General features: G+C 61.9%; 1 protein-coding gene across 1 annotated transcript in view; it reads left to right on the top strand.

Annotated features, from left to right (window-relative positions):
* Positions 1 to 6,280: 6,280 nt before the first annotated feature.
* NIBAN2 (niban apoptosis regulator 2) overlaps positions 6,281 to 22,069 on the top strand; it is a 38,199-nt gene continuing 22,410 nt past the window's right edge. Inside the window, exon 1 of the mRNA XM_056108777.1 lies at positions 6,281 to 6,451. Coding sequence (XP_055964752.1) covers positions 6,397 to 6,451 — 55 coding nt within the window. The 5' untranslated portion in view covers positions 6,281 to 6,396. The remainder of the gene's footprint in view (positions 6,452 to 22,069) is intronic.

Below are 22,069 nucleotides of genomic sequence, written 5' to 3'. Positions count from 1 at the left end.
TTGTTACTGGTATTTGGCATATTGGGTACGCCACGGGGAGTTTGCCAGACTCTGCCGTGTGGGCAGGTTACATTCGGTAGCCTGCCAGTTTGTCCAAAGTAGGAATGAGATAATAAGATGTCATAATAAAATGTCGCATTCGTGGCCGCGCAGTTCCGGGAGCTGGTTTTTATAGTCTCTGGGTCTTGGCCGTTGATGGGATTACACGGCACCAGGGGGCCAGTTGGTGGGTGTGACCCCCGCCTACTGGAATTTGGAGGATCTGCCCCCCCAAAAAAAAATATCAGCAAGAAAAAAGAAAAGCAAGAAGAAGGGGGTGGAGAAATAGCACAGTGGGACAGCCCCTGAACTTGCACGTGGCCGGCCTGGATTCAGTCCTTGGTACTCTGTGAAAAGCGGGTAGGGGATATAAAATTAATTTTTCTTTTTTTTCCCTCTTCTGTTTTTTTTTTTCTTTGGGGGGGGGGGCAAACCTGGCTATGCTCAGGACTTACTCCTGTCTCTGCACACAGGGATCACTCCTGGTGGGGCTCAGGGGACCCTATAGGGTGCCGGAGACTGAACTGTGTGAGTCACATGCAAGCCAGCACCTTCCCCCAAACAGCCAAGACATGTACAAAAGTTACTGTACCTCACTCAAAACTCAAGCACGCGTATGCTGCCTGAGCCCACGTGCTGCTCGTGCCCACGTGGCCGAGCACATGTGTCGCCCGCATCTCCCCTCTTGAGCTGTGGACTTTTGTGCTTTCGTGTCCAATGCTGGGGTGTGTGTAGGGCTCTCTCCGCCCTTGGAGAAGCCCGCGTTCTCGCGTTCTCTCTCGAGCACGTTACTTTCCATTTTCTCCCACTTTCTCTTCCTCCTTCTCTTCAAAACCTCCAAATAAAATCTGTTTTACTCAAAGTATTTCACAATGCCTTTTTTCAGCAATTCTGATTGTTGGGGGGAGGAAATTCTAGACAATAGTGGTGCATCTTTTGTCGAAATGATGAATGTAATCAATGTAGAGAAGAGTTAAGTAGAAATCATCTGCCTCACAGGCATTGGGAGGGGTGGGAGGGGGGTATATTGGGGTTCTTGGTGGTGAAATGTGAGTACTGGTGAAGGGAAAGGTGTTTGATCATTGTATGACCGAGACTTAAACCTGAAAGCTTAGTAACTTTTCCCACAGTGATTCAATAAATAGATATAAGACGAAAAATAAATAAATAAATTAAAAAACTATGAAAATAAAAAGTAAAAAAAAATCTGTTTTATGCCCCCCCCCAAAAAATAAATAAAACCCCAAAAAAGCAAAACTCAAAACTGAACAGTGAAACAAAACAGCTGAGAAATTCTCTAGTGCTGGCCTTTCCTGTCTTTCTTTCTTTCTTTTTTTACTTCTGAAAGATAAATTTTACTGGTATTAAAAAGGCAAGCTACAATTCAAAGAAACATGAAGTGAAAAACATCCAAAATTCTTTCACACAGCATCACTACTTTTAACAATCTATTTGCTTGCAAATAGATTGCAGAGACTATAAAACCCAGCAAATGTGGCAGCGTGACATCTTATTATCTCATTCTTACTTTGGACAACCCTGGCAGGCTACTTCAGTAGTTTGAATGTAAACTTCCCACACTGCAGAGTCTGGCAAACTCCCCATCGTGTACCCAATATGCCAAATACCAGTACCAATGATGGGTCTCATTCTCCTAATCCTGAAAGAGCCTTGAATATGGCACTTTCTGAAATCTCAGGGTTAGGGTGAAGGAGACGTTACTGGTGCCTGCTTGAGGCAATCGACAAACAACAGGATGATCGTGATAGTGGTGACCGTGATTGTGATTTGCTTACAAATCATTTTCCTTACAGACTCTTAGAAAAAAAAATTCTTTAGGGCTGGAGCGATAGCACAGCGGTAGGGCGTTCGCCTTACAAGCGGCCAACATGGCCGACCCGAGTTCGATTCCTCCACCCCTCTTGGAGAGCCCGGCAAGCTACCGAGAGTATTCGATATGCCAGACACAGTAACAACAAAGTCTCCAATGGAGACGTTACTGGGCCCGCTCGAGCAAATCGACGATCAACGGGAGGGCCTTTACCTTTTAAGTGTAGGAGTACTGCTATTTATTCAGTCACTGATTAGGCTGATAGAATTTTGCATGAACTCCACAAGGGGGCTGGCCTTTTCGAGCCCATCTTTGCTCCAGAGTGCCAGACCTTCTTCATGGGCTTGAACCATCAAGACCCCTACCCAGACACCAGCACTGACCAGTAACACAAACAACAAGCTGGATGGGGCGAGAGACAGTACGGTTGGTTGGGCACTTGCCTGGCATGCAGAGGGCCCAGGTTTGATACCAGTAGCCTAGATGGTCCCCAGAGCCCTGCCAGGAGTGACCTCTGCACGCAGAGCCAGGAGTTAAGCCCTGAGCACAGGGGTGACCCCTGAATCAAGACAAAACAGAAACTCATTATCATCTTGCCCCCCCCAAAAAAAGGCCACCCTTCCTCCCCCTTCCCCCTTTCTGCAGGACCCAGACCCCCCCCTCCCCAGGAAGGGCCCTTCTTTCTCGCCCTGCTGGAGTCAGGAAGACCCGCCCTCTGAGGCCTTCCTTCCTCAGCTCCCACTGACCCCGTTACCTGGCGTGCCCTTGGCATACCTGCTGTTCCAGGGCCTCCATCTGGACGGTTGGGGGGAGGGGCAGGGACAGGTCTCCAGGGGCCTGGGTGTGAGGCCTTGAGTGGGTCCCTACGTGGATGGTCCACTGAGCATTGCTGGGTGTGGCCCTGTGAAAAAAATAACTAAGATTGCTCAGTCTCTGTGAGCGGACAACAGAACGTCCCCTAGTCCAGCAGGTAGGGCATTTGCCTTGCACACGGCCAACCCCGGTTCAATCCTGGCACCCCACGCGGTCCCCAGAACCCCAGCAGGAGTTATCCTTGAGTGCAGAGCCAGGAGTAAGTCCTGAGCACTGCGGGGTGTGGGCCCCCCTAAAAACACACACATACGAAAGTAGAATCCTATTTTTTCCACTCCCCTTTTTTATTGTTGTGGGGGCCACGTCTAGCAGTGCTTGGGAACCATCAAGACCACCCCCACAACACATGAGGAGCGGGGAGCAAACCCGGGGTTCACACATGCCACTGAGCCGTGTCCCTAGCTAGCCGTGGGTCCCAGAGGGCTACTCCTGGAGTTTGGGGTGGGTGGGGGGCGAGGGGGTTGATCAGGCCTCAACCTGTCCCTTCCTGAGAGAGACTGTCCCGGGTCACAGGGCACCTCGCACGCGACCCCTCCTCCTGCTTGTTGGCGTCTCCGTGTGCCACTCCTCATTTCTCCCCTGTCCTTCACCAGCCAGAGCCTTTAGTGCTGCCAGGGCAGGAGCCCTGAAGGGTCCAGATCTGCTTCCACCCCACGAGCAGGCTTGGCACCCAGTGCCGGGCTCTCTTAGCAGCTCGCCACTTGCAAATCCACTGTAGGCAGAGAGAATGACCCACAATCCGTGGCACCCTGACAGCGGTCTAGTTTGGTGAGGGTTTTTTTTTTGTTGCTTGGGGCCACACCCGGCAATGCTCGGGGGTTACTCCCGGCTCTGTACTCAGGAATTATTCGACTTCTAGGGGTGCCAGGAGTCGAACCCGGGTTGGCACCTCTGCTATTTCTCCAGCCCCTAGGAGAATGAGCTTCGAAGGGAGAGGCAGTGAACGCTTCCCCCAGCAGAGATGTCTATCCTTCCCCCAGGGCCTGAGACTTTCACTGTCAACTGTTCCTGCTCCTTCCTTCCAGAGCCAATGTTCCTGTGAGGGTCTGATCTCTCTTGGAAGGGACAGAGTCCAGAGTCTGCGGGGAGCTTATTCACATTTTATCCAGCCTGTCCACATTTTTTTTGGGGGCTGAGGGGGGTCACACCCGGCAGTGCTCAGCACTTACTCCTGGCTCTGAGCTCAGGGATCATTCCTGATGAATTCAGGGGACCTGATGGGATGCCGGGGATCGAACTCGGGTTGACCCTGTGCAAACGCCCTGCGTGCTGTGCCATTATCGCTCTGGCCAGCCTGTCTACTATCACCAGCTCCCAGTCCCACCCCTCTGAGCCCGCTGAGGCCAGGATGATGGAAGGTCTAGTGGGCAGAGGGGCGCAGGGAGTCTCCAGCTGGGGGCAGCCCCTGGGTCTGGGGCGTAGTGCACTGGGAAATGTGGACACTGTGGGCTCACAGGCCTGGGAACATCAGGAAGGCTGGGGAAAGGTTGCTTGTGGGCCCCTCCTGGACGCCAGCAAGTCCAGGCCTTCTGCCGGAGGAACCGCCTTGGGGTATCCAGATGCCAGCTGGTTTTGGTGATGCCCTCTTAAGGCAAGGTAGGCATTCCAGCATCCCCCGTTTAGCCCATGGGGGAGAAAAACAAGTGAGGTTGTTGAGTTCTTGTGGACCAAACAGAACTAGGTGGCAGGTAGGAAGCGTGGCTTCTCGCTGGGCTCCACCTCGGCCTTGCTGAGTGACCTTCGTAAGGTCACATACCCTCTCTGGGCCCCAGTTTCTGTTTCTGTAACAGGAAATTAGCTGTCAGTTTAGTGCCACTTGATGTTTCTGTTGCCTGAAAGCATCCTGGTCGTCAAGGCCCCGCCTCTGGTTGGGCTGAACTCCCCCCCACCCCCCCTTGCCTGGAATGCCGCACCTTGAACCTGCTGTCAGAATACTGGTTTTTCAGCGTACTGTTCTGGAAGAAGTCCCTCTGGGATTTTCCTCCGTGCAGAACGTTCTGCTCCTTCCTCCTGTCTCTGGGCTCCCTTGCAGGGACTGAGAAAAACTGGCAGGTTCTGCAGAGCAGCCGAGGGCCAACCTGGGCCAACCTGGGCAGGGCGATGTGTGCGGATTTGTCATCTAATCCTCAACGTGTCATTATTCTCAGGTGACAGATGAGGAAACCGAGGTTTAGAATAAGCCTGCGGGACCTGGGTCACCGAGCAGGCAGGGTTGGTCGGGTTGGTGGCCTCTGCACAAGAACCCCTAAGTGTGAATGAGTGTCTCACCCCACAAATCCACCCCACAATCCTTCGCTGCGGTGGACAGGACGGGCGCTGTGAGGGACACTGGCTTTTGTCACGACCAGAAGAGCTGTCCCTTTACAGGGTGGACACGGAGACCGGCCGCGGGGATGCGGAATGCAGAGTGGGGGGCCAGAGCTTCAGCACCGAAGGGCTGGTCACCTGCCAGTGTCGGAGGACCCCCAGTTTTAACTGTCCCCCCCCACTACTGGGCAGTTCATCGGGTCGGCCCCAAACGTTCCTCCCGTTCCCTGCGGGAAGGTTCTGAAACCTGCTGGGGGCTGTAAGTGGCCTCGTTCGCGCCCCTTCCCCGCCGGGTCCCGGTTTCCCAAGCCCGACCGAGAAATGCCCATAGGCGGGGCCTGATTACAGCCCGCGGGGCGCTGGGACGGAGGGTGGGGGCGGGGCGCCTGGGACCTGGACCCTCCCCCCACCCCCTTCCCGGTGCACCCGTGTACCCGGCCGTACCGACCGGCACACCTGGCGGGCGGGTCAGATCAAGGCCAGCGAACTCCTGGGAGCGGGCGGGGCAGCTGGCAAGGTGCAGCGCCTGGGGAGCGGGGGTGCCAAAGCCACGCAGCCGGGATGGGCGCGGGAGACCCCCCAGGCCCAAACTCCCCAAAGCATCCCACGTCTTTTCAGATCCCCCCGCCAGGCCCATTTCTTGGTTTCGGGCCGGTGCCGGGGCGCCTCTCCTTCCTCGGGCTCGCATTCTCCGACCTTCCCTTTGTCTCTGTCTCCCGGGCGGTCCCGGCGGTCGCGGCCCCCCGCCCCTCCCGCCCCTCCCGCCCGCACGCAGCTCGGGGGCGGGGCTTGAGGAGGCCGGACCGCCACTGGGCGGGGCCTCTAACGGGAAGGGCGGGGCGTCGGACGAAGGCGGGACAGAATGGGCGTGGCCTAATCTGGGGCGTGGCCGGGTGGGGCGGGGCGGAGCCCAGGGCTGCGGCGCCGGGCGGAGGAGGGACGGGCTCGGAGGCGGGGCCTCTGGGGAGGAGGCGTGGCCTTGGGGGCCGGTTGGAGCCCGGGGCTGTGGCGCCGAGCGAACCCGGGGCGGGGCATTAGGGGCGTGGCCTAGGGGGGCGGGGCCTAGGGTGGCGGCGCCGGACGGAGGCGGGACGGGCTCGGGGGCGGGGCCTCCGGGGGCGGGGCCTGGAGGGGCGGGGCGGGGCGGGGCCGCGGGGCCGCAGGCTGGGGCGCGGGGCGGAGGGACCGGCCGGGCGGACGCGGCCGGAGCCGGAGCCGGAGCGGAGGCCGCAGCCGGGCGGCGGGAGCAGCGCAGGGCGGGCCGGGCTCCATGGCGCCAGCGGCGTCCGCTTGAGCGGCACGGGCAGCGGCGGGCGGCGGGCGACGGGCCGCGGCTTTGGCTCGCCATGGGGGACGTGCTGTCCACGCACCTGGACGACGCGCGGCGCCAGCACATCGCAGGTGAGACTCGCGCCGGGCGGGGGGTCCGGCGGGAGCCCCCGGGCCACGCCCCTCCCGGGCCGAGCGGGGCTGGCTGGGGTCCGGGTCCCGGCGCGGCTCCGATGTGCCCCCGCGTCCCGCGCCCCTTCCCGCCACCCCCGTGCGCGCGCCCTTGCCCGCCCCAGGGACTCGGCCGGCCGCCTCCCTCCCGCCCGCCCGCCCGCCCCCGGGGGTCGCCCTGAGGCTCCCCCCGCCGTGCCACGCGTGGGCAGGGTCGCAGCCTCCCCGGCCCCTTGGGTTTCCCCGCCCGGAAGCGCTCCGGGCGCCTGTGCTGACCTTCCCTGAGTAACTGTCCCAGTTCCCAGCTGGCCCGGGACGGTCCACGTGGCCGGGCGTGCCTGGAAGGCCCCTCAAGGCCCAGGGACGGAGAGGGGCCCTGCAGGGTGGGGTCGTTGGGACCCCTGCGCCTGGCCTCGGCTCAGGGGAGAGCCCGCTGACCGCCCGTCCTGCTCACACTCCCCCTTGTCTGGGTCACAGCGGCTCACCCCGCCCTGGGCATAAGGGGGGGGGTCGTGTTCCCGAACCGGAGAGACTTGGCAGGTGAGGGAGAGACGGAGGGTGGGCGTGGTGTGGGTTCTCTGCACCCCTCGCTGGCCGTGGCAAGGCCACCTGGGTGCATCTAGGCAGCTGGTGCCCGGCTGTCTGGTGGTGGCCTGGCACCTGGGCTCTGTCCACTCTGAAACCCAGTGAGTGATTTCTTAGGAGCTGTTGAGCACCGTGAGTGAGCCCATTCACGTTGCTGGTTCCGAGTGCGGCCTGACCCAGACACCATCCACGTGGGCTGAGGCTGAGGTGGGGAGCTCCTGGCCACTGGCCTCTCCTGGCGGGGCCGCAGCACCGTGCCTGCCCCTGCTGTCCTGGGCAGTCTGTGTTGGCACCTGAGCGCTGCCAACTCACGCCCCTCTCTCCTCTCGAGAAGGGGGACCAAATGTCCCTACCTCCTGAAGAAGCCGGGGACGGGGGAGGCGCTGTCTGGCCCGAGGCCTCTGGCTGGGTGCCCCCCTGAGTTGTGCTAGGAGTAAGGGCAGAGCCCACTGCACCCGGCCCAGCAGAGGGTTAAGTCCCGACCCGCCTCCTGGTAGGACAGGCCTGGACTCTGGGCGGAGGAAGGCCCAGGCGGAGCCTTCCTGTCCCGTCCCTGCGTCCCTGCGGTGGCGGCAGCCTCCTGGGCCTTGGAACAGTCCCTCCATTCACCACCTCCCGCTGGGGCCCCTCGCGCGCCGGGTGGGGTGTGCGATGGCCTCTTCAGTGGGGTTTTTCCTTCCCCCACCCGCCGGCTGACTTCGGACCTCACCCCACCCACCTCCTTCTCAGACCGAGAACTGCCAGGCAGGGGGGGAACCTGCCCCCCTCCCCACTCCCTGCCACTGGCTGTGCTTCAGGGGAGTAGCCGGAGACCACAAACGGGTGAAGTGTCCTCCTGGACAGGGGTGGGTTTGTTTTGTGGCCGCCAGGCCCCGTGAAGAGGGTGCACCCACTCCGCGCCTGCTGGCTCTTGATGCCATTAATAACCCTCTTCAAACGCCTGGAATTCCTGCTCCAGCCGCACCTGAGGGGCTCACTCCCCGGGTGGGGGCCGGCCCGCCGGCCTCGAGCCCCTACCCCCAGGAAGCAGTGGCCCTTCCTACCTGACAATTAAAATTCTGGGGCCCGCAAGTCAGCCTGGGGAGGGGCCGCCCCGCCCAGCTCCCCGCTGTGGCCGGCCAGCCGGTTCGGGTTTGGGGCTTGGCTCCAGGCACGGGAGCAGGTGAGCAGGTGAACGCCAGCCTGCAAGTCCCGGCAGAGGTCAGGCGCCTCCTGCCCACGGTGCCTTTCATCCTGGCATCCAGAGCCCCGGGCGAGTAGCGACTTGTCCACAGCCCAGTGGTCCCTGGGGGGAGTGGGGGCTGAGGGGCAGAATGGCTCCCTGCTGCGTGTGGACCTAGAGGAAGGAGCCCGGCTGGGTGCCCCAGAGGCCTATGCCATCTTGAACAATCTTTCCCGATGGCGCGAGGAATCTCAGTTTCCCCTGGGCTTTGGCGGGAGGGAGGATCCCTTGAGGGCTGAGATCCGTCGCAGCCCTGAGATCTGGGGTTCTCATCCTCCCCCCCAGACCCCCCACCACACATCTTCAGAACCGGACACTCGGGGTGCCCATGTGGAGTCCCCGGCTGCCCTCAGCTAACCTCATGTCACGTCTGTCTTGTGGGGAGCGGGCCCCCCACTCTGCAGCAGCAAGGCGTTCGGGAGGCGGCAGGGTGGAGTGTTGGGGACGGGCTCCCCCCCCCCGTCACTTGGCCAGCTACCCCCGGAGCCCTGGCGGGTGTGAGGAGGGGGGGCAAGTGTGGGGCTCCCGTTTCTCAGCTCCGTCCGGGGCTGGGCTTTGCAGGATCACAGGCGCACGTGCGAGGAGGATGTGGCTCGCTGGGGAAGGTCCAGTGGGCAGTGAGGGGGAGCCCCAAGACCACGGGAAGCCACACGCGGCCTGGTCCTCCTCCACCTGCCGTCTGTCCCGATGGATGGGATGGATCTGGGAGGGTACTTGGATGGGAGCCCCAGAAGCCAAGAGGGTGAGGGGGTGAGTGCCCCAAGTCGCCCTGCGGGGTGAGGAGGGGGAACCTGGTGGCGGTGGGGGCTCCTGCAAGGACTCAGCTGTAGCTCCAGGAACTGTGTCCACCAGGAGGATACTGGGGGCCAGGATGCCTGTGTCCTGTCCTGAGTATCCCCTCAATTAGCACCAGGAACTGTGTTCACCAGGAGGATACTGGGGGCCAGGATGCCCGTGTCCTGTCCTGAGTATCCCCTCAATTAGCACCAGGAACTGTGTCCACCAGGAGGATACTGGGGGCCAGGATGCCCGTGTCCTGCCCTGAGTATCCCCTCAGGGGGCTGTGAGATTGCCTGGTCCCCGGGTCCCGCCCTTTGGCTGCCTTCACCCTGCCACCTTGCTAATTGTCCTATAAAAAAAACACTGGCTTGGGGGCCAGAGCCATCGTACAGGAGGGAGAACGCTTGCCTTGCATGCAGCTGATGCAGGTTTGACCCCCGGCACCCCAAGGGTCCCCTGAGCCCCACCAGGAGTGATCTCTGAGTGCAGAGCCAGGATGAGCCCTGAGCATCGCTGGGTATAGCCCACCCCCCACTCCCCCTCCCCCAAACAAGCAAACCCACTGGCTGAGATGAAGCATCAGGACCTGCCAGCCAGTCTGCCTTCACCGCGCGCATGTGCTGGGATGCAGTGGGGGCTCGGGCTTGTGTAGCGTCTCCACGGTCCCCTTGAGAACCTGCCCCCCCCCATTGGCTCTCTCTGCCCTTTCTCCCATCTGCCCGCACCCCCTGGGACCAATAGCTGGTCGTGTTTAATGGGCGGGCCGCACAGCCTGTCTGCTAGTGCTAGGTGGGAAGCCACGCCCACTGCTCCTTCCCCTGGGTCCCTTGACCTTGCTGGCACCCAGGAAGAAGGCCCCCAGGTCTGAGGCCTCGGTGGTCTCAGAACACCCAGCTCCACCCTGGGAGGAGTTTCCGCTGCTGGAGATTGAATTTTGTTCCCGCTGATGCCGTGTGCGTCCCCACGTCCAAACACCTATGTTTGTCAGCTTGTTCTGTGGTGTGTGGGTTTCTTTTCCCTTTGTGATAAATTTTATATTAAAGGTTTTTATCTTGGGGCCGAGCGATAGTCCAGCAGGTAGGCAGTTGGCCTTACCCATTTCTCAGGCATCCCGTGGGGTCCCCTGAGTACTGCCAGGAGAGATTCCTAACTGCAGGGCCAGGAGTAACCCCTGAGTGCCTCCAGGTGTGGCCCAGAAACTGGAAAAAAAAATTCATCTTATTTTTGGAGGGAGGGTTTGGGCTTCACTCCCGTCCTGCTCAGGGGTCCCTTCTGGCTCTGTGCTCAGGCATTGCCCCTGGCGGTGCTCAGGGGACCCAATCTGGGAATGGGTTGGCCATGTGCAAGGCAAATGTCCTACCCGCTGTGCTGTTCCTGTGGCCAGTTGGCACATTGCTCTGTGTGTGTGTGTGTGTGTGTGTGTGTGTGTGTGTGTGTGTGTGTGTGTGTGAGACCTTGAGTCCTACTAAGGACCACGTGGGCCGGGTGCACTGTTTCTCGTGAGTTCAGGTTGCTACCACACCTCCCACAGGCTCCTGTCCTGTGCCTGATTCCAGTACTGGGACCCCCAGGTGGACCCCCAGGTTCTGATGCGGGCACTCCCTGCCAGAGCCCTGGATGTATTCATTACGAGTGTCACTGGCCCCTTGGGTGACCAGATGGGCGACAAAGGGCATCTCACTTATCTGTTGCACAAACAGTCTTTCCCCAGACGTGTTTCTGTGTGGGAGTGCAGCGGGCTGTGGGTGTGGGATCCAGCTCGTTCTGGCGAAGCTTGTGCCCTTCCCCTGAGCTATCTTCCCCCCCACCCCGAACCCCGCTTCTCCCTCCCTCGGGTGACTGTGGGTCCTCGGAGGGAAGAGGTGCCCATGCCTGGCCCCGACCGGCCGGAAGCACTGCCACCACAGCCCGGCTGGACGCTGCCCTTCTCTGGGGTCGGGGTCAGCCCCTGGGGTTGAAGCTTGGGGACTCAGTGGAGTATAGTCAGCGCTCCCAGAAGCTCACAGAACACGCTTTTGTTGCCGGGGACCCCGCCTCCCCGCGGCCCCACCCCCCTCCTTTCCCATGACCCCCCAGCCGGCCGATCCCGTCCACCCTTGTCCATCTCTGGTCGCTGCTGCCCTGTTTATTCTGCCTTCCCCGAGACTGTGACTCAGGGGTGTCTCAGCCCCACTTGCGGTGTCTAATAAACATCTCCCCCAGGTCCAGGCCATTAAGGCGGCCTCCGGGGCAGCCCCGCCCAGCCCCAGGTCTGTCCTGGGTGCTGGTCCCTTGGATGGACGTTGTTTTCCTGGGGCAAATTGAGTCACTCGTGTGTCCTGCCTGGTGTCTGCCGACACACAGCCTGCTCCCCCTCCCAGAATCTGGGGGCAGTCAGGAGACTCTTCTCTGGGCGACCCTCAACACCTCTCCAGGGCCAGAGGCCCCACAAGGCGCTTCTCGTGAGTGGGCACGTGGGCCGATGACCACCACACTGGGCACGTGATGGCCACAGTCTCTGGGGCGGGCAGGCTTCTGTCTCACTTCCTCTGCGGGTGGGCCGGGCCCAGCTCACCGCAGGCTCTGGCTGTGGTCACGGTGGATGGGGCTGGGCGGGCCCGAGCGCACTCCGAATTCCAGTGGTAAGATGAGCCATTGTTTAACTGAGCACGTACTGTGTGCCAGGCCGGTCTGTCACCTCCCACTCCCTGGGGATGGGGTGGGGGCGGCGGCAGCCCGGGCTGGGGAATTTGGAGGCCCACTGTAGCAGTGAAGCACGGGCTCCTGGGGACCCAGATCCGCCAGTCGGACGAGATGGAAAAGTCCTGGGAGGGGAGGGGTTGAGTGGGAAGGTGCGGGCGGGCGTGCGGGCGCGTGTCCAGGGCCACGCCCCGGGCTCTGCCACAGCTCGGGCCTCCTGGCCCATGCTGTGGCTCCCCCCTTCCTCTGCAGGCAGAGCTCATGACTCACTTCACCCCTGCAGGGACTGGCATTCCTGAGCGCCACCCCCCCCCTGCCCCCCGCCACCAGTCCCCAACTTCCCCGGCGCAGGAAGCAGGCCTTTCTGGAGCCCACGCTGCTGGGCAGAGGTGAAGGCGGCCGTTCCCGGGGACCCGGCTCCCCCAGAAAGCTCGAGGAGGCCTCTCCTCTCCCAGAATCTTGGTGCCTGAGTCATCCCCGGCTGCAATCTTTTGATCTCAGGGTTTTAAAACTGGAAGAACAGGAAGTGCCCACATCTCTGGGGCGCCCTGGGCCCCCTGGGATCCTCCCGTTTGGGAGATGTGCTACCTCTGGCCCTCTGGGAGCCCGGCCTGGTGATCCTGGTGAGGGCGGGGGTGGGGGGAGGGTGGCAACCGGATCCTCTGTCCTGGCAGACAGCGTGGGGGGGGCCGTCCCCAACCCGAGGCTCCGTGTCCCTGGATGTTGGCGTGAGCGCAGGGTAGTGCTGTGGGTTCAGAATCCCCGGGATTGGCAGGGCGTGTGCCTTGCCCGCAGCTGACCAGGTTCGAGCCCCCACAACCCAGCACCACCAGGTGTGATTCCTGAGTGCAGAGCCAGGAATTCCTGAGTGCAGAGTCAGCCCTGAGCACCGCTTGGGGGCCCCCCAACCCTCCCCCAATAAAAAGAAAAGCGGTGGTGGCTGGTGCTTTCTTTGGGGGCTTGTGGCCCCGGCCCCCCCACGCCAGCCGGTGGCCCTGGGCAGCTGGGCAGTGTGGTGACTTAGCAGGCATACGGCTGTGCCCCACAATGGGCAGAGCAGGGAGGACAAAGCAGCCAAAAGACAGCTGGAACCCGTGCCCTCGCCTGGCCCCCCTCCCCAGCACTAGGCTGGTGGATCCGGAGCCTCGTCCCGTGGCCCGTTTGCTGTGTGACCCAGGACTAGTGGCTCTGCCTCTCTGGGTCCTTTTCTCCCGTCCATCAGTCCCTCTGCGTGTCAACCCTCTAGGAAAACCCTTTCCACGGCAGGCCGGGGGAGGGGCGCGGCGGTGGCTAGAAGCTGGGGCGCAGTGCTTGTGTGCACCCCACGGTGGGGGGCGGGAAGGCATGCTCCTGCCACGAGCCCCGGCCGCAGATGCACTCGGTCCTTCTCGTCGTGTCTCTGTCCTGCCGTCCCCGGATACCTACTGTGCTGGGAGCACGCTTGTCCCCGAGCCACGGGGCCCAGCAGTGCTTCCTGCTGACTGTCCTTCGGTGGGCCCAGGGGACCTTGGGACAGCGTACGGGGCAGAGGGGTGGGATACGGGGGCTGGGAGGGGCATCTGTCTGGGGGCTCTGGGGGGGTCGGGTTGGGGGTCAGCTGTGCTCAGGGAGGGGGGCTGGGTGGTGCCGGTGGGAATGGGGGAGACAGCAGCCAAGCTGGGCAGAGTGGACTTGGGGTGTCCCGGGCACCCCTGGGCGCAGGCCGACTCTGGGTCCTCCAAGGCAGCCCTCGCGCCCTCCCAGGGGTTCCTTGACCGCCGCAGGCCCAGAAGCCCCCTCCCGAGGCCAGAGTGGGTCGGAGGGTCCTGCCGTGGGATCTGTCTCCGCGGCGGGAGTGAGGGGTTGGCGGCGGCCCACCTGCGGGAAGGTGCCTCCCCAGAGCGGCAGAGGCAGAGTGAGGCTTGCTCTGCAGGGTGCCTGCCTGGCCAGCCCACTGCCCGCCTGGGCACGGCCAATGCCACCTCCCCACCCCACCGCCTGCCTTGGGCAGCCCAGCCCAGCCCAGCCCAGCCCGGTCTCTCTGGCCGAGAAGCTGATTTTTTGGTTCTGAGTTTTGGTTTGGGGTCACACCTGGTGATGCTCAGGGGTCACTCCTGGCTCTGCACTCAGGAATTACTCCCGGCGGTGCTCGGGGTGTAAAACCCGGGTTGGCCACGTGCAAGGCAGACGCCCTACCAGCTCCTGCTGCCAGCATCACTCTAGGCCCTGCTGAGTCCAACTAAGGGGTCTGCTCGGACAGGAAGGCACCGACCTCCTCCCCCTCCTCCCCTTCCTCCTCCCCTTCCTCTCCCGCCTTCCCTGTCCCTCCCCGTCCTCCCCTCCTCCTCCTCCTGCTCTCCCTCCTCCCCCTCCCTCTCCCCTCCTTCTCCCCTGCTCTCCCTCTTCCCCCTCCCTCTCCCCTCCTCCCCCTCCCTCTCCCCTCCTCCCCCTCCTTCTCCCCTCCTCCCCCTCCTCTCTTGTTCCTCCTCCTCCCCCTCCCCCTCCTCCCTCCTCCTCCCCTGTCTCTCCCCCTCCTCCCCTGCTCCCTGGCAGTGCTCAGGACTCCTGGCTCTACACTCAGGAATCACTCCCGGCAGTGCCTGGGAGACCATATGGGATGCTGGAGGTGGAACCCAGGTTGACCACACGCAAGACGAGGGTCCCCCCTGCTGTGCCATTGTTCGGGCCTGGCACGGACCCCCTCGTGCCCCGCCCACTGTCTCGGGGCCTTCTGGGGTGGGAGCCGGGATGGCCTCCTCGCCTGCCCTCCTGGGAGCCCGTGACCTTGGACTCTCGAAGGTGCCCATCAGGTGCCCCTCGGGTGCCCGTGTTTGCGCGGTGCCAGCGTGCCCAGAGCCCCGCGTTCCCTGTGGTCTGACTCAGCGAGGGGGGCGCCGGTTTGGACCCCTTGGTCAGCCCGACCCAGGAGGCAGCGTGCCGGGCCTTGACCTGGGAGGCCCTGGCTGTGCCCTCTGCCCCGGCACCCTCGCCCGAGTCTGGGCTGCCAGCCTCCCTGGGAAGCCCCTCCCTGCCTCTGGGGTACGAGAACATTCTGGAAGGCGGCAGCCCACGTTCTTGGCACGGGCGAGGGTAATTGGCAGTTCCCTGGTAGCTGAGTCCTGGGGGAGCCCTGTCACTGCCCTGGGCTGCCAGAGACGTAGGGGGTGATCCAGACACCTGGGGGGCGGGGCAGGGCGCGCTGACAATCATCCTTCTGTTGCAGTGTGTTCTTGCGTGTTTGTTTGGGGAGGCCTGAGGAGGGGTGTCCGGTCCCCGTGGCGTCAGGGCTGGGCCCGCCGCGGGTCCCCTGACCCCGCCGAGCTTTGGCCAGCCAGGACGGACCCTCTGCCGTTGGCTCGCCCCTCCCTGCCCTGCCCTCATTCACTCATCACTGAGTAAACTGAGGCCCAGGGAAGAGAAGGCACTCCCCCCCCCGCCCCCCGACGGCAGCCACTCGCCCCAGACAGCGGAGTCTGGGCGGCAGCTATGGCGCGGGTGGGGCCGAGGTTGTAATTTTGAAAACTGAGTAAACAAACACGCGGCCCTAACAGGAGCCGCACAGATGGGCCCGTGTCTGCCCGGGTGCAGGCGGTCCGTGGGGGGTGAGGGGTGGGGGTGCAGGAGGGGGGGCTGCTGTGCCCAGGGCCCCTGCCGCCCTGTCCAGCTCCCCGTCTCTGGGAAGGGTGTCCCCTGCCCCCTCCGGCCGTGGGCAGAGGGGTCGGGTGACCAGGGTCATCCCTGCCGCCTCCTGTTTTCCCGTCCAGATTCCGTCCAGATTGTGCTGAGAATCCAATGAGCTGCTCTGGCGCCTGGGGTGGGAGTGGCAGCCCGTGCCCTCAGCGGGGAGCCCCTACCCAGCTACCCCCTTCTGTCCTCCCCCCTTGCCAGCTGCTGCTGCATCGGGTCCTGGGGGTGGGGTTCCCCCCCTCCGGCTCCATGGCCCACCTGGATGGTCTCAGAAAGGCCTCTGGGTCTGGTTCTGAGCCCCAAAAGGGCTGCGGGACACCCCCCATCTTTCCTGGCTCTGTGTGTGTTTGGGGGACCAGGCCGGCCCCTCCCCAGGCCCCCCGTCAGGTTCCGCCTTGGGGTTCGGCTTTGGGCGCCTCTGGCCACCGCCCCGTCCCTGGGCTCGCGTCCGGCCATGCTTGCACCAGCGTTGGGTCAGGATGGCCGTTGCGGTCGGGTAGTGGGGGCACCCAGGTGGGGTCTTGGTCGGTGCCACACCCCTACTCCTGACATCCCCGAGCTGGGACCTGTTTCCGTCCTTTGAAAACCCCATGGCAGGGGCTGGAGTGATAGTACAGTGGGGAGGGCGTTTGCCTTGCATGCGGCCGACCTGGGTTCGATTCCTAACATCCCATAGGGATGTCCCGCCCTGAGCCAGGAGTAATTCCTGAGTGTCCTGAGTGCAGAGCCAGGAAGAACCCCTGAGTACCGCCGGGTGTGACCCAAAGAGCAAAAAAAAAAAAAAAAAAAAAAAAAAACCCTGATGGCAAAGGAACAGGTGACCGTCAGGGTGACTGTCAGGGGTGAGGGAGTCAGCGCCGCCCCCGACTGTCCTCACACCCAGGGAGCCCTCAGCAGCCCTGAGCTGGGGGGGGCCTCTCGCTCGCTCCCTCGTTTCCTTCCTCCTGGGTCTTCCTCCCGCTCGCTCTGACTCACGGCTGGCTCCAAGCCTGCCCTTTGTTCTCCGTCCTTGAGCCCTGAGGGGAGCTGGGAGAGGCAGGGGCGCCCAGGAACCCGCTCCTGATGGCAGAGCCTGCCCCGACGTTTCCTGGTGCCAGGGAGAGTGGGGGTGGGGTGCTCGCTGCCACGGCTGCCCGGCCAGCCTGTAGGGGGCTCTGGCCCCCAGCAGACTCGGGGACCCAGAGCTGCCCTCATAGGTCAAAGGAAATCGCGAGCAGGGCGCCGGAGTGGTGGGACAGCAGGGAGGGCGCTTGCCTTGCATGTGGCCGACCCGGGTTCGATCCCCGGCATCCTGTATGGTCCCCCCCTTTCCCAGCACCGCTGGGAGTGATGTCTGAGTGCAGAGCCAGGAGCAGCCCCTGGGCATCGCTGGGTGTGGCCCCAACCAAACCAAACCAAACCGAGCAAAGGGAGGAATCATCCGAGGGCTGGAGCGATAGTCCACGGGCTGGGAGGGGCCCTTGCCTTGTGTGGCTGAGCCGATGCCATCAGTGCTCCCCTGGGCCCGCTGGGAGTGATCCCTGAGTCAGCCCTGATCACCGCCAGCTGTGGCCCAAAAAAGCAAAAGGACTCTCTGAGGATTTGTGGGTGACAGACGTGACAGAATGACACTCGCCCCCTGCGGGCATGGCCCTGCACCCAGCCTCCCACCCCTGGGGCTGCTTCCCTCTGAGGGGGCAAGTTGGGGGGGAACTCTACCTGTAGGGGTCTCTCAGCAGGCAGGAGAATGGGTGTGCGGGGTACCTGGCTGCAGCTGGGGTCCAACTCCCACTGTCCCACGAGGCCTGAGCCGTCCCCAGAGGCCTCGGGTGCTGTGTGGCTGCGTCCCCCGGGAGGTGCTTGTTCTGTGGTCCTTGGGCAGTCTCGGGTGCAGGGGGAGCCTCTGGGGGAGCCAGGGGGCCCTTAGAGCTTCGGAGAGTCAGCAATGGGGAAGATGTTTGCCTTGTGCGTGGTGGGCGAGGCCCCAGCCCCGGCATCCCCACGTGGTCCTCTGAGCCCCATCAGGAATCAGCCTGAGCACAGAGCCCTCTGCACAACCAGCTGTGGCCCCAAATCCCAACCTCACACCCCATAAAAAGCTTCATGCGAGGGGCCGGAGCGATAGCACAATGGGTAGGGCGTTTGCCTTGCATGCGGCCGACCTGGGTTCGATCCCCGGCATCCCATATGGTCCCCCGAGCACCGCCAGGAGTAATTCCTAAGTGCAGAGCCAGGAGTGACCCCTGAGCATTGCTGGGTGTGACCCCCCAAAAAAAATTTTAAAAAAGCTTCATGTGAGGCATGGCGGGGGGCATGGGTGCCAGGAAGGGAGTCCTCACCAGTCTACCACCAGCTGGAGGCCAGGGACCCCTGGGAGCACCCTGACTATCGCATGTCAGGCAGCTCTTGGAGCCTTCCCTGTGGCCCAGGTTAGTAACATTCTCTCTCTCTCTTTCTTTAACACATGAAATAAGATCAGGGGTATCTGATAGAACATTTGAGTCTTTCATTTTTTTTTTTTTTTTTTTGCTTTTTGGGTCACACCCGGGGATGCTCGGGGGTTACTCCTGGCTCATGCACTCAGGAGTTACTCCTGGCGGTGCTCAGGGGACCCTATGGGATGCTGGGAATCGAACCCGGGTTGGCCGCGTGCAAGGCAAATGCCCTCCCTGCTGTGCTATTGCTCCAGTCCCTGACTCTTTCATTATTAAAAATTATTTTAAAAAAAATTTGTGTGTGTTTTGGGTCAAACCTGGTGGTGCCCAGGGGTGCCCCCAGGAACCACTCCTGGTGGTGCTCTGGGGACCATATGGGATGCCAGGGATTGAACCCGGGTCGGCTGTGTGCCGGGCAGGCGCCCTCCCCGCTGCGCTCTCTCTTGGACCCCGACTGCGTGTCTGACCTGCTGACCGTGTCTCCCACCCCTGATGGTGGCCAGGCACTAGGAAGCACCTGGGAGAGAAAGAAAGAGCAGGAAGGTTCTGGAAGGGCTGGAGGCGGGAAAATTGAGCTGGACCTTGGGGAAGGGTCCTTTGTGGGAGGGGGCCCTTCTGGTGTAACCCAGTGCCAGGCAGAGGACTTGGGGCTGGGAACCCCTGGGTGAGGCCGTGGAGGGTCGTGCCTGGTGTGGGTGTGGGTGGCTGCAGGAGTCTCGGTGCCCAGGGGAGGTGTGGAGTGGTGGCCCCCCAACAGAGGCAGCCTGGACCCCTTCTCTGGGCCTTTGGTGTTCCTGGGCGTTGTGCTGGCTGCTGGCGGCTGGGGTGAGGGTTGGACCCAGGCCTTTCTGCAGCGCTTGGGGCTACCCTTGGTCCATCTTTATGGTGGCCTCCGTGCTCTATGCCTCAGTTTCCCCAGCTGTAAATAAGGGTGGCGGGAGCTTCCCCCAGGACTCCTTGGAACTCTGTGAGGGGCCCACCGGGTCCCTGTGTGCGACTGCACGCGACGAGAAGTGTGTGTGGGCAGGGAAGGGCGCCCACAACCCACGGCCACCCGCCTGTCCTGCCGCCTGGCCCGGCTGGCCGATGGTATTGGGGTTCCTTGGCACTAACCCCGGCCCCTCCCCGCAGACCCTCATCCCCGGGGCTCCCACTTGGCTAATGAGGGAGGAAGGAATAGGAAAGGAAGAGAAGGGGAGCCAGCGCCCCGAGCCAGCTTACCTGCTGCAGTCAGTGGGGGGAGGGGCCCGAGTCCTGCCCGGTAGCGGAAGGCTGTAGAAGGTTCCATGCCCCCCCCAAAAAAATTGGGGGCTGGAGCGATAGCACAGCGGGTAGGGCGTTTGCCTTGCACGTGGCCAACCCAGGTTCGATTCCCACCATCCCATAGGGTCTCCTGAGCACCGCCAGGAGTAATTCCTGAGTGCAGAGCCAGGAGGAACCCCTGTGCATCGCCGGGTGTGACCCCCCCAGAAAAAGAAGGTTCCATGCCCCCCCCCCCCATAGCCTGTCTAGTCTGCACTGCCACATCCCTCCTGCTGGGCACTTGGGCTGCTTCTGCCTTCCTGGGGGTCCACCCCGCCTTGCCCCTGGGTGGGGATAGACCCAAGTCGTGCTCCCCAGGGCCCCAGAACACAGACTTGGGGGACCAGAAGGGCTATCGAGGGTCCCAGGTGGGGCTTTGCAAGGTCCAGAGGTCAAAGGGCACAGGTATTCAGGGGGCGCGAAGACATCGGGGAGCCTGGCTGGCAGCTCCCTGCCACACTTGGTTCCTTTCCCTGGAGGTCTTCTCGGAGGCCAGGAGCAAACAAAGTCCCCCCCCCCCCGCCCCAGGAGAGGCGTCCCCCAGCATGGCCCAGGATAGGCAGAGGCCAGGTGTGCCCGGCTCCAGTTTCCTGGGCTCCAGGGGCCGTATCGATAACCAGAACCTGCTGGAAAGGAAGTGAGAATCGGAGCTGAGGCCATGGCCCAGCTTGTGTGACGGGGCCAGGACCTTGGCTGCTGCTGTCGGGGCAGTGGGTGACCTTGGGGCCGCCAGGCAGGCCGCAGACCAGGCTGCACCAGGCAGGACCAAGGGCCCCTGTGGGACTAGAGGGCCCCGGCCAGCCCCACCCCAGCTCCCGAGAGAGTGGTCCAAGCCAGAGCTGCCCCACGCCCACTGGGCACTTGTGCTCACTTCACAGGAATGGGCATACCCGCATGCCCTTCCTGCCTCATGCCCTGGGCAGCATGAGAGAGAGAGAGAAAGAGAGAGAGAGAGAGAGAGAGAGAGAGACAAAGAGAGAGAGAGAGAGGGAGAGAGAGAGGGAGAGGAGAGAGAGAGAGAGGAGAGAATACAGTGCCTTGCACACACCCTGGGTTTGATCCCCAGCACCTATATGGTCCCCCGAACCCTGCCGGGAGTGATCTCTGAGCACAGAGCCAGGAATAAGCTCGGAGCACTGCCGGGTATTGCCCCAGAACCAAACAAAAAAAACAATAATAAGAGAGTGTGTTAGAGAGTTGGGTGTCTTGGATGTGTGTGAGACCGAGTGTGTATGTGAGCATGTCAGACTCATGTGTACGGGTGAGGGTTGTACGTGAATGTGCGTGTGAGCTGTAAGCATGGGAGTGTATCATGGGAACGTGTGTGTGTTCATGTGAGTCTGTGTGTGTGAGCTGTAAGCATGGGAGTGTATCATGGGAACGTGTGTGTGTTCATGTGAGTCTGTGTGTGTGTGTGTGAGCCGTCTGAACATGCACGTGAGTGTGGGTGCGCTGGGGGTGTCTGCATATCTGTTGTGAGCATGTGCAGGTTAGAGTGCAAATGGACATGTGGGTGTGTGAACACGTGTGCCTGTGTGAATTTGCCTGTGTGTGCATGGTTGCAAGTGCGAATGTGTGAGTCTGTGTATGGAAGTGGGTGTGTCTGGGGTTGCAAGTGCCTGTGTGAGTGTGTGCATTGTGGATGTGAGTACGCATGCATGCACCTGAACGAGTGTACGTGTGTCTGTAAGCGTGAGTGCGTACGTATCTGAGTTTGCATGGATGTGCATGGATGTGTTAAAGTGTGTGTACTTGTGTGTGTCTGTGTGCCTGAGTGTGTGCATGTGTGTGTGTGTTTCTGTGTGAGTGTGTGTACATGTAAATGTGTGTCTTGTGAGTGTGTGCATGTGTAAGAATATGTGAGTGTGTGCATGTGTGTGTGCCTGTGTGAGCGTGTACATATGTGTGTGAGTGTGTGCATGTGTGTGTGCTTGTGTAAGCGTGTGCATATGTGTATATGTGAGTGTGTGCATGTGTGTGTGCTTGTGTGAGCGTGTGCATATGTGTATGTGTGAGTGTGGGCATGTGTGTGTGCTTGTGTGAGCGTGTGCATATGTGTGTATGTGTGAGTGTGTGCATGTGTGTGTGCTTGTGTGAGCATGTGCATATGTGTATGTGTGAGTGTGTGCATGTGTGTGTGTGCTTGTGTGAGCGTGTGCATATGTGTATGTGTGTGTGTGCTTGTGCGAGCGTGTGCATATGTGTGTATGTGTGTGTGCACGCCTGTGAGTGCCTGTGTGAGTGTATGTGTGTGCGCATGTGTGAGTGTGTGCCTGTGTGTGTGCCTGTGTGTGAGTGCGTGAGCGTGAGGGGCGGCCGTGGGAGTCAGGGGCCCCGGGGCAGTGAGGGAGAAACCTGACTTGTCCTTGGTGGCGGGAGGCTCCTGGGACGCCCCTTCCGGCCCCGGCTGCCAAGTGCTTCGTCCGGGAACAGCGGCTGGCGTCGGCTCTCCCGGGTGCCCCCGCTTCTCACGCATGGTTTAGCCTCAGCAGCTCTCTGAGGGGTGCCCTTGTTTCATCCATTTCGTGCTCAAGAAAGCCAGGCTCGGGGACTGAAGCCATAGCGGCACAGCGCAGGGAGGGCGTCTGCCTTGTATGCGGCCAACCTGGGTTCCGTTCCCCGAGCACCGCCAGGAGTGATCCCTGTGTATTGCCAGGCGTGACCCCAAAAAGCAAACAAAAAAAGAGAAAGCCAGGCTCAGGGTCTGAGCCATAGCACCTGCTGACCCAGGTTCAATTCCCAGCATCCCATAGGGTCCCCCGAGCACCACCAGGAGTTCCTGAGTGCAGAGCCAAGAGTGAGTAACGAGCATTCCCCCCCCCCCAAAAAAAAGAAGTAAAAGGAAATGGAGGGACAGGGACAGAGCCGGACCTGGTGCCTGGGTGTGTGTCCCCGTGAGGGTCCCCCTCCCCCCAGAACGCCTCTGCTTGC

The sequence above is a fragment of the Sorex fumeus genome, unplaced genomic scaffold (assembly GCF_029834395.1).
Source record: "Sorex fumeus unplaced genomic scaffold, SorFum_2.1 ptg000233l, whole genome shotgun sequence".
Classification (NCBI taxonomy): domain Eukaryota; kingdom Metazoa; phylum Chordata; class Mammalia; order Eulipotyphla; family Soricidae; genus Sorex; species Sorex fumeus.
The sequence above is the reverse complement of the archived record's forward strand: the minus strand, read 5'-3'. Positions and strand labels throughout refer to the sequence as shown.